This window comes from Aplysia californica, unplaced genomic scaffold (genome assembly GCF_000002075.1).
Source record: "Aplysia californica isolate F4 #8 unplaced genomic scaffold, AplCal3.0 scaffold00362, whole genome shotgun sequence".
Lineage (NCBI taxonomy): Eukaryota > Metazoa > Mollusca > Gastropoda > Aplysiida > Aplysiidae > Aplysia > Aplysia californica.
This window is the reverse complement of record NW_004797632.1, coordinates 213728-224928: the sequence shown is the minus strand read 5'-3', so window position 1 is coordinate 224928 and position 11201 is coordinate 213728. Positions and strand designations below refer to the sequence as shown.

The following is an 11201-nucleotide window of genomic DNA, read 5'->3' as shown; positions in this document are numbered from 1 at the left end:
TTTCTGAGGTAAAAATAGTGAGAAAATGGCCGCCAAAGATTGGTCATTTCCTTATCTTAAGAGTCAATGCTAACTGAAAATTTACATATTTTTGTGCCTTTAATCAACGTTTTTCAGAAAAATCCACACAGAAATGAGTTTTTTAATGGGCATGAAAGGCGTTGAGCCAAAAAATAAAAATTTGATAAAAATTAACAAACCTGTAGAAAAAAGCAAGTTTCTTCACTTTGATTATTTTGACGATAGCCTGATTACACCACGCTGCCACACAAATAGATACAACAATCAAAAAGGAAAAACACTTCTGCACAACAATGAATGGGGAAGAAGTATGTCGACACAATAATGGGTTGCACGTACATTATAAAGTCCTCAAACATTTAAAATTCAATCATATGAGGAAACACTTAAACGGCAAACTTTTCTAAAAACTCACCAAGGCTGTGTAAAATGTACAGACAAGTCCTATGGTGAGAATACAGGCCCATAGAGGAAGATCCGTAACTGAAGAGATACAATGATGTGGTGATTAAAGATATCGTGATAAAGTCTGTTTTGAAAAAAAACAAGATATTTCAAGGGAAAGTCTATAGGCATAAAAGATTTCGTGACCAAGTCTATAAGGTTAAAAGATTTTGCGTCAAAGTCTCTAAGGATAGTTTTATTTTTAGTAGAGGTTTTACAGCGCTCTCAACTGCATAAGGTCATATGAGTGCCAGAAGATTAGAGGTGTTACAAGAGAGTAACAAACATAAAAAAGAAGAAGGGGAGATAAGGACGATAGATCTTTCTTAGGAAAGAAGAAACAAACCACACCAGGGCACCCGCCAACCACCTACATCTATATAAGGATAAAAGATGTTGTGACAAAATAATGTATAAGGATAAAAAGTACCGTAATACATTTTGTGAGGATGAAATATACCGTGAAGCATTCTGTGAGAATAAAAGCTGAGTCGGGCCCAGAAAGATTTCTTTTCTCTCCCTGAATGGGCAAAAGCTACCATTGGCATAATACGACCGATTGGATTCTCTACTTTGATTACCAAACAAGTTGGATTTTTAAGGTTACCATCAAATTAAGAGGAATTCGGTCAAATTCTGTCAACTTAGTTGCATCAACCCCTCTACAGAGAAAATCTAGCTGACTTTTCAATTTTATTGACAGCGCACATGAGGTTTCATGAATCTAAAATTAGAGACTCTTCCGCTATAACACGTAGATTTCCAAAAACCAAAACCAAAAAAACCCAAAAAAATAAAACCACCATGATATTCAACACTTACTCACACTGAACGCTGTCCAACTTACCTGCGTTGAGAGCCAGTGAGGGGGCATACAGTACAACTCCCATGTACAGTAGCTGAAGACGAGATAGCAACAATAAAAAATAAAGGATTCCACGTGTACTGATTTGTTGAAAGTAAGACAGTGAGGGGTGATACTGTCATGAAATTGATAAATGAAAGAGGTCCGCCTGCTTGCAAGGATAGTTCATCCCACTCAGTCCTGGTTGGGCCTAGAAAGCATAATCGGAATAATCCGCCCCCAACATTATTTACATTTTTGTAGAGGTAGACGCAAAAAGTTTTTATCTAAAACAAAAAAACCCACCCCCACCCCATAGTCGCCATTAGAAATTATATCAATATGTCATTACACCACAACAGAAAAGTGGTTTCTAAGGTCACTGCTGAGAGTTTCTTGGAGAGCAAATAAAGTCAAATGTGGTCGTACTTCAAGAAGCCCAAGTGAGTTGGTAGTTGGTATTTATTATTGAAAAAGCATTAAGAGAGACACACATGCAGTGTCTGGAATACATGAAGAGACAAAACGGCCCTGATCATTTCGCTTTCACTGTCATAATTGAGGGCTAACGAAGAAGGTGGAGACCCAGATCAACTTGTACGGAGAACCTAAACAGATGGGTGACGGGGAAAGATCAGGAAAACGTAGCATTTTTTGTTTTTTGTTGTAGATCATTCGAGCAAAAGAAGGAATGGAGAACCATGAATGCCGATGTCTGTTCTGACACTTGATGATGATGATGATGATGATGATGATGATGATGATGATGATGATGATGATGGTGATGGTGATGATAACACTTGACGGATTTACCAACCAAAGTTTCCATTACATATATTTGCAGATTTAATCACCAAAACACATGACGGATTTACCCAACTGGCATATGTGATATAACTGATTAGTGCATCAATGTCGTAAACAGGAGTCCTGGGTTCGATTTCCGAGAGGGGGGGGGGGGGATTTCTGTCAACTATATGGGTTTTTCTACTGGAATGTTGTGTCCTTCTAAGCCAGTGTTGGCTCTGAAAGGCAGGGTGAAAAGCCTACCTCCTAAATGGTCTTAACCCTTTGATGCATGAGGTATGAAGCATGAGGTATGGAGCATGAGGTATGAAGCATGAGGTATGAAGCATGAGGTATGAAGCATGAGGTATGAAGCATGGGGTATGAAGCATGAGGTATGAAGCACAGCACTCAGGCCCATGACATTTGGTGCGTAGGTTCTATTTGGGGTGAAAACAAGGTAGAAAGACGAGTTTTTCATCTCGGGGCATCCTGATGGGGGTGTCAGATTGTCATACACTGGACAGTATGCATCAAAAGGTTAATCGTGTCGATGTATACGTAAAAACACCTGCAGGATTTACCAACCAGTAATAACGTGTGACGCTAAGAGCTTATACTCGTATGGGATAGAGTGCTATATATATGAAATCAAATTAGTAGTAGTAGTAGTAGTAGTAGTAGTAGCAGCAGCAGCAGCAGCAGTAATAGTAGTAGTAGTAGTAGTAGTAGTAGTAGTAGTAGTAGTAGTAGTAGTAGTAGTAGTAGTAGTAGTAGTAGTAGTAGTAGTAGTAGTAGCAGCAGCAGCAGTAGTAGTAGTAGTAGTAGTAGTAGTAGTAGTAGTAGTAGTAGTAGTAGTAGTAGTAGTAGTAGTAGTAGTAGTAGTATCAATACAATTATTAATATTATTTTTACTATCATTATCATTACTATTATTCTTCTTATTATTATTATGATAATTATTAATAATAATACTATCATTATCATTATTATTATTAAAATCATTATTGTTTTTATTATGGTTCTTAAAATTATTATTATTATTTTTATCAATATTATTATTATTTTTATTATTACTATTATTATTATATTATTATTATTATTATTATTATTATTATTATTATTATTATTATTATTATTATTATTATTATTATTATTATCATTATTATTGAAATAATTGTTATTATTATCATAAATATTATTTTTCTAATTGACCATCCAGCAGCACTCACCATGTTGACTACAAACATCACTGAGGCCCAGGCTCTCACGGCAAAGCTGAAGCGCACCTCCAGGTACTGTGGACGAAGCCATACTGTGGTGATTATTTTATAGATAAAGGGACCATACGACGTACATATTTGGGTAGAGTGAATCAGGTAATCTTAAACAAGGGGCCATACAACGTTATTTGTTGAGTACTGATTCAGACAATTTGCTACCTTAGAATTACTAAGTTCTATATCTGCTCAAGGCCTAGTTCTGAGAAGAGAAATTTGACATTAAAAAGTTTCACGACATGCTTCAGCTTTTTGTAAGCATTTCTTTGAATATCTTGATGACGACTTCGCCGAATAATCTGACGATATTGATAGAACGGGTAGAGCATTTAATTTGGTATCTGACGTCATGGTCTAAGTAGCTAAAAAAAAAACAAAAATGTCAGACAGAACTTCGTCATTCTGAGGTAGAGAATCCAAACTGGAGCATCAGGGCGATAACCAGCTTGACAGTCACTGTAAGCTCAACAGATGATGGCAACAGTTCATACGTTTTAGACTCAAAGCAGGGTACAACAGACTAAATGAACAAAATATGTATGGAAAGCGAAAGATATTTTGAAACGAGTTGTAATAATTCTATCATGTATGGTATGGTCAGGAGCAATGATAAAGAAATAAACTTCCCCTCACCAATGGCTTAAACTGAAAAGAGGTTGTTGCCAACTCGTCTAACTCAAAATATACGTTTGAGGTGGAATTATGAACGAGTTCGAAAAACGTTTTTCTTTCTCTTGCCAGCCACGCCAGTAAACTGTTGTGTAAGAGAAACAATAATTGTTTTGTATCAGAAAAGACTAGTTGTAAGTCTAATGGTTTCAGAGAATAGGGGTCCATTCATCAACAGTCCATTACGCATGAAACTGAACGCTTTATTTCCGAGACAGTGTTATCTAATAAACAATTTTAAATTACGACCAGATTTATTAAACATTGACCCACAGTTCTTTAATTAAATCTGGAATTTCCCAAGTTATCTGTGAACTTTCTAAATCAAACACTCGAAGTGGCTTGAGACTGTTTGCTTTCGGTCACTCCACTGATTGTTTCGCTCTATGACTTGTATGACCTGATATACGTCGACGAGGTTTTGATTGAATGTGATTATCAGACAGGTCCGAAGTGGGTCAGCAAGACATGAAAGATCCAGCACTTGGCGATTCTCCTCTCTGTGAGATAAGGCGACACTTGAGTGTGTGTCCGAAATGTGTACAAGGGAAAGTGTAAATACATGCACGTCCGTACTAATGTAGTCACTTCTTAATGGGGGTTGTTCCCTCGTTCCAGAATCATATATGTTGGTGTGTCGGAAAGTAGAGCATGAATTGGTCATCAGAGATCGGATTATTTTTGTTTGTGTTTTTGTTTTTGTTTATTTATTTTTGGTAAGAGTTTTACATCACTTGAAACACAATTAGGTCTTATAATTGCCGAAAATTAAATGTGCTACATAGGCGTAACAAACGCGAAAAAAAGAAGGAAGAAAGGTAAGGACAATAGATGTTTAATAGGAAATAAGAAGTAAACCACACCGGAACACCCACCAACAACCCACTGATTAGATCCGCGCCCGCCCTTAGAGTCAGCGTCAGCGTGAAGATGCTCTAAACTTGTCTTATTAATATAATATGTGTCACACATAGTTGAATAAGGCGCTCGTCAATTTTTGGGCACGTGGAGTTATTGGTATCACCTTACAGCTTATTCAGTTGTCTTGGTATGGGAGAAAAAAAAGTCCATCTATCTTGAAGAGAAGTCAAGATATTTTAGATTGAAGAAGGTGTAGGGTCGCCAGGTTTCAAAAGTAGAATTAGCAAGAAAATGGCCGTCGACGTTTGGTTATTTCCATAGCTTGATAGTCCGTGAACACTGAAAACTTACATTTTTGTTGCTTTAATGAATCTTTTTTAGGTAGAATCTACCCAGAAATATGTTCTTAATTGGATAACAAAGGTATTAGGCTAAAAAACAAAGATTCGATTAAAATTGCCAAACTGTCAGAAAAATGTCAGTTTCTTTAATTTCATTATTTTGACAAGCGCCTGAATTCACCCTGCAGCCTCACATATGTTCTCTATTGGGAGTGAACAATATAGCGTTCTCACGCCACTGGGATTTTCAGGGTTGTAACAACACAAGCCATGTTTTTAAATGATATTTCGCGGAAGAAGGACAGAATCAAAATTTATTGACGACTTTTTTTAGCCTTAGATCGAGACTGGACAGTTAACGGATCGCAGTACTTTGAAACGTCTACTTTCACTAAGTAAACACATCATGTCCCTGTCAACGACAAAACATGTTCAGAAAGAAACATAAGTATAGACGAAAGTGAGGGATATGCACTTTTTTGTTGGACATTTTAAACAGAGGACAAAAGCTAATTGCCTTGGAGAATCCAACATCAAATACAGATCTAGCGAAGTTACAAGGAAGCATAAAAGTGTTGTCAAGTGAAGTATATTGACACAAAAACGACCATTTAGTTCAAAGGAAAAAATGGAGGAAGATTGACAAAAACAACAGATGGAAAGAAATGAAACAGTACCGACCAGTTGCGCCCTTTAGTCGGCTACGCTCATCTTCTTGAGAAGTGGAACCAGACAAAACCTCCCAAATGAAGATACCATGACCCAAAAAAACAAACAAAACACAGTAATAATGATAAATAAATAAACATCTATCGTCCTTATCTCCCCTTCTTCTTTTTTATGTTTGTTGCTCTCTTGTAACACCTCTAATCTTCTGGCGCTCATATGACCTTATGCAGTTGCGAGCGCAGTAAAACCTGTACTAAAAATTAAGGAGTCAAGACTCACCTCGTAGGCGCTGGTGAAGCTGAGCTTGTGGAAGAAGGGTAGGAACACGTGATTGGTCACTATACAGGTGGGGATCATGGACAGTCCAGCCAGCCAGTAGGCGGTGTTCACCTGGTACATCTCTGTGGGAGGGGAGGGGGAGGGGGAGGGGGAGGGGGATGGAGGGAAGTGGTGGGAGGTTGAGGAAGGTGGAGGGGAGGGGAGTGGTGGGAGGTGGAGGGAGGTGGAGGGGAGGGGAGTGGTGGGAGGTGGAGGGGAGGGGAGTAGTGTAATGGAGAGGTGTGTTATTAGACTCCATGCGGAGGGCGGGAGGGGGTATAATAATTATTATCATTCAGCACCAAGGGGTAGAGGCAGGTAGGTACACAAGAAGACTCAATGGTGGAACGGAGGTATTTTGTTTGATTTGGTAAGTGATTTACAGAGCTCGCTACTGCATATTTTAAAGGTCATATGAGCGTGCATGACACATCAAAGATATTTCGTTTTGGTAAGATTTTTAAAATTTTGCCAAGGTGACAATGGAAGCCTACTCTTACCGATTTTAGGACCACCAAGGGCTCTTTCTGGTGCGCAACTTCTACACAGGACTATCTAGATTTTTGCCCTTGTCTGAGTAGCTTAGGTGTTAGGTGTTAGATCTTACCTACCCAAAGGCTAGGAGCGTGGCTGAAAGACAGCAGTAAGAAGGAGCCAAGGAGTAGCAGTAGAAAGGCTGCAGATCGAGTCGGGAGCCCAGAGGAGGGGGCAAAGGAGGTGATGGGGTAGGAGCAGAAAGTGGAGACGAAAGCAGACAACAGAACGTTGCTAGAGAGCGGGAAAGGAGGTGAAAGGAGAGCACTTTTAGAGAAGAATTTTTTTTTTCAGTGGCTACCCGAATTCGAACCTGTGACCTTTGAATGAGAGGCGAACACCTTAACCTCTAGGTCACGAGAGCCCCCATTCAATAAGTAGCCTTAGAAAAGCTGCAGAAAGAGTCAGGCGTCCAGAGGAGGGGGCAAAGGAGGTGAGTTGGGGATTGCAGAAAGAGGAGACAAACATTCTTAGAGAGCAGGAAAGGATGTGAAAGGAGACAATTTTAGAGAAGAAAAGTTTCGCTTACCATCCGGATTCGAACCCGGTGCCTATTGAATGAGAGGTGAACACATTAACCTCTAGGCCACGACAGCCCCCAGCCAATGAAAAGTAGTAGAAAAGCTGCAGAAAAAGCCAGAGGAAGGAGCAAAAGAGGTGAGTGGGTGGTGGCAGAAAGTGGAGACAAACATAGAGAGCAGGAAAGGTTGTGAAAGGAGACAAATTTTAGAGAAGAAAATTTCCGCCACCATTCGGATTCGAACCCGGGATCTAGGCCACGAGAGCCCGTCTAAAACAGCACCTGGACATGGATGGCTGGTGCCTCTATAAATAAATCATTGATGATCAAGGTCAAGGCCACGAGAGCCCCCCCCCCCCCCCCCCGCCCCGATGGAGTCTGAGAGTGAGCAGTCAATACAATGACAGACAAAACTCACCCGTGGGAGTTCCCAGCACAGTGATGGCCGACATGAAACTGGCCATGAGGGACATAGCGATGGGGAAGATGGCCATGTCTCTCCCGCCCATCAAGATATCCTCGGACGTCGCCTTGTGGGCCATGCGGTACTCCTTGATGATGTAATATATACCTGGAAGGGAAATGTGAGAGGAAGGGTAGACATTGTGTGTTCATTTTCAGTTTCATTGTATTTTGTTGTGAGTTGTTGATTTTTAAAATATTTTTTTTTGGTCGGGGGTTAGGGGGGAGGGTTACTTTGGAAATCATCATCATCATCATCATCATCATCATCATCATCATCACCATCACCATCATCATCATCATCATCATCATCATCATCATCATCATCATCACCATCATATCATCATCATCATCATCTTCATCATCATCTTCATCATCACCACCATCATCATCATCATCATCACCACCATCATAATCATTATTATCATCATCATCATTGACAGCTTACCAATGCCAGCAGAGACGACCAAGACAAGCGCCAACAGGATGTAGTCGACCACGCCCAGCTCGCCCACCTTGTCCCCTGGACACGTCTCGCACACTGCACGACACACTTCCGTCTGGGAGAAGGCGGACGCCATCTTGTCTCCTCACGAGTCGTCTCTCCTTTGTTGACTCTATGATATAGTAGAAGAACGTGGTGATAATAATAAATAGCATTTGTAAAGCGCATAACCCCGCTCAACAGCAGGCTCTTTGCGCTTTGCACTATATTATTACCCCACCAGACCATAGAACACTCAGAAACATTCTCAGCTTCCAGGGAAGCATACGGTGCAAGTAGCTGATTAAGCGCTCAAACACTAACAAACTGACAAGATCTTTCACTGTCTATAGCCGGGTACCCATTCCCACCTTGGTGAAGTGAGGAAAACTCGTGTAAAGTGCCTTTCCCATGGACACAACGCCGGGTCCCTGACAAGATTCGAACCCACGACCATACGGTTGCGAGTCCGAGAGCCTAATCACTAGGCCACCGACGCCACAGAGAACAGAGAGAGAAAGAGAGAGAGAGAGAAAGAGAAAGAGAGAGAGAGATAGAGAGAGAGAGAGAGAGACAGAGAGAGCTACCCCAGAATTACAAAGTTCCTAGTTTTTTGGTGTTTTTTAAAGTTTTAGTAAAGGTTTTACGGCGCTCGCAAATGCATACGGTCATATGAGCGCCAAGATGTGGATGTCAACAGAGAAGTCCTTACAGGGAATCAGACTTTGACTGCTCATCTCTCTAGCTTCAACTGAACAAAGTCTGCTTCGACTATCGGGCACCCCAAAAATAGCGGGTCACAAGAGTATGACAAACATACAAAAGAAGTAGAGGAAAATGACGATAGTAAGGATTAGGAAAGAAAAAGCAACAGTTCCCTGTTGTAGTTCAGGCACAGATATGAGTCAGCCCATTTACAATTCTACTGTACATTAGAACGAGGAATGCCCCCCCCCCTTCCCCCTTCTTTGGGAATGGCCTAAACATACTTCAGTCAGTGGCACCGCCCAGGGGGTACAAGATTCTTTCTGCTCAGTACCTAGTTTTGAGAAATTCGACGTAAAAAATGTTTGAGTGATAAGCTTTTTCGAATGCAATTCTTTCAATGTCTTGATAGCGACTCCGAGTAATCTTGCGATTTTCGTAGAGCAGATAGAACATTTGCCTTCTGACCTCACTGTCTTATTAACTCAAAACGCCGAAAATGTCAGCTTGTAATTCTAAGGTGGCGAACTGGCTAAAACATCCTCTAGGCATGGATCAGAGACCGTGAATATTGGACATGGATGGCTGGTGCCTCTATAAATAGATTAGTAATGAAGGTAAAAAAGAACTGGGGGCACTGTGTTAGCGCAGTCAGCATCATGCTGGACTATAAAGCATATTGCCCTGGTTTGAATTGCAGACTGGACGTTTTGGAACTTGGGTCGTTTTGTGGAGTTTATAAAGCTGTCAGCACATTTGGCTAAGTAGTATCGGAAACGGACGTTATATTCAGAGGTTTCTTCTCTTAAATAACTTCATAGTGTTGATATCGGCAATGTATCCTTACACTACTTACTTACTTACTTACTTACTTACTTACTTACTTACTTACTTACTTACTTACTAACTTGCTTACTAACTTGCTTACTAACTTCCTTCCTTCCTTCCTTCCTTCCTTCCTTCCTTCCTTCCTTCCTTACATACTTTAAAATACTTCTATACTTATATGCTTACTTACTCACTTACTTGCTTACTTACTTACTTACTTACTTACTTACTTACTTACTTACTTACTTACTTACTTACTTACTTATTTACTTACTTACTTACTTACTTACTTACTTACTAACTTACTCACTTACTTACTTACTTACTTAATTACTTACTTACTTACTTACTTACTTACTTAATTAATTACTTATTTACTTACTTACTTACTTACTTACTTACTTACTTACTTACTTACTTACTTACTTACTTACTTACTTACTTACTTACTTACTTACTTACTTACTCGTAACTGCCAGTATCTTACGCTCAGTTTTAGTAAAACTTTAACAGCACTTGCAACACAATAAGGTCATAATAAATGCCGAATATTACAGGTGCTACAAGAGAGTAACAAACGCAAAACAAGAAAAAGGGGCGAAGAGAACTATAAATATTTATTTGATAGGAGAGTAGGAGCAAACCACACCAGAGCACCCGCAAAGCTCCATCTGTCTTACTTACTCTGTCATCTACAGAATGTGTATCATTTAGGATCCAGTAGAATTAGATTCTTGTTATTTTGGAGGCATATAGAGTTATTTGTAGTATCTAAAAGCTTGTTTCATTTGTCTTGCCTTTGGCAAAAAAAACACCCATCTAATTTGAATAGAAGTCGAGATTTTTGTGATTGAAGGAGGTCAGGGTCGCCTGGTATCAGAGGTAAAATTAGAGAGAAAGGGGCAGCGAAAGTTAGGCGACTCCCAAAGCTTGAGTGTCCTTGGAAACTGTACATTTGCTTATTTGTGTGTCTTTAAACAACGTTTTATAGTAAAACTTTAAACAAAAATGTGTTCTTAAATGGAAATAGAAAATAGAAGGTATTGAGACCCCCCCCAAAAAAAAAAATTAATTAAATAAAATAAAAAATAATAATAAGCTTGAAAATTTGAATACATTTGGCCAATGGCCAGAAATATGTCTTTCTTTTTTCATTATTTTGACCAGTGCCTGATTTTACCAGGCTACCTCAAATACCAATTAGGCGGCTGTCTAACAACCTGATCCAGGCAGGCCACAGCATCACAGCTCACAGAGAGAGTTCAGTAATTAAGTTCTTTTAGTCAGAACACAACGTTTTATGTTACTGTTGTACGGTGTACTGTATTGTAAAGCGCTCATAGCCTGTGTACTTAATCTGGGTTGAACGCTTTATAAATGTCATTTATTATTATTATTATTATTATTATTATTAGTAGTAGTAGTAGTAGTAGTA

At 39.5% G+C, this 11201-nt stretch overlaps 1 protein-coding gene across 1 annotated transcript in view; it reads right to left on the bottom strand.

Annotated features, from left to right (window-relative positions):
- LOC101852256 (sodium-coupled monocarboxylate transporter 1) overlaps positions 1-8441 on the bottom strand; it is a 22304-nt gene extending 13863 nt beyond the window's left edge. Inside the window, exons 1-6 of the mRNA XM_005103193.3 lie at positions 8198-8441; positions 7706-7858; positions 6195-6316; positions 3328-3393; positions 1313-1364; positions 437-504 (exon numbers count right to left, since the gene is read on the bottom strand). Coding sequence (XP_005103250.1) covers positions 437-504; positions 1313-1364; positions 3328-3393; positions 6195-6316; positions 7706-7858; positions 8198-8330 — 594 coding nt within the window. The 5' untranslated portion in view covers positions 8331-8441. The remainder of the gene's footprint in view (positions 1-436; positions 505-1312; positions 1365-3327; positions 3394-6194; positions 6317-7705; positions 7859-8197) is intronic.
- Positions 8442-11201: the final 2760 nt, after the last annotated feature.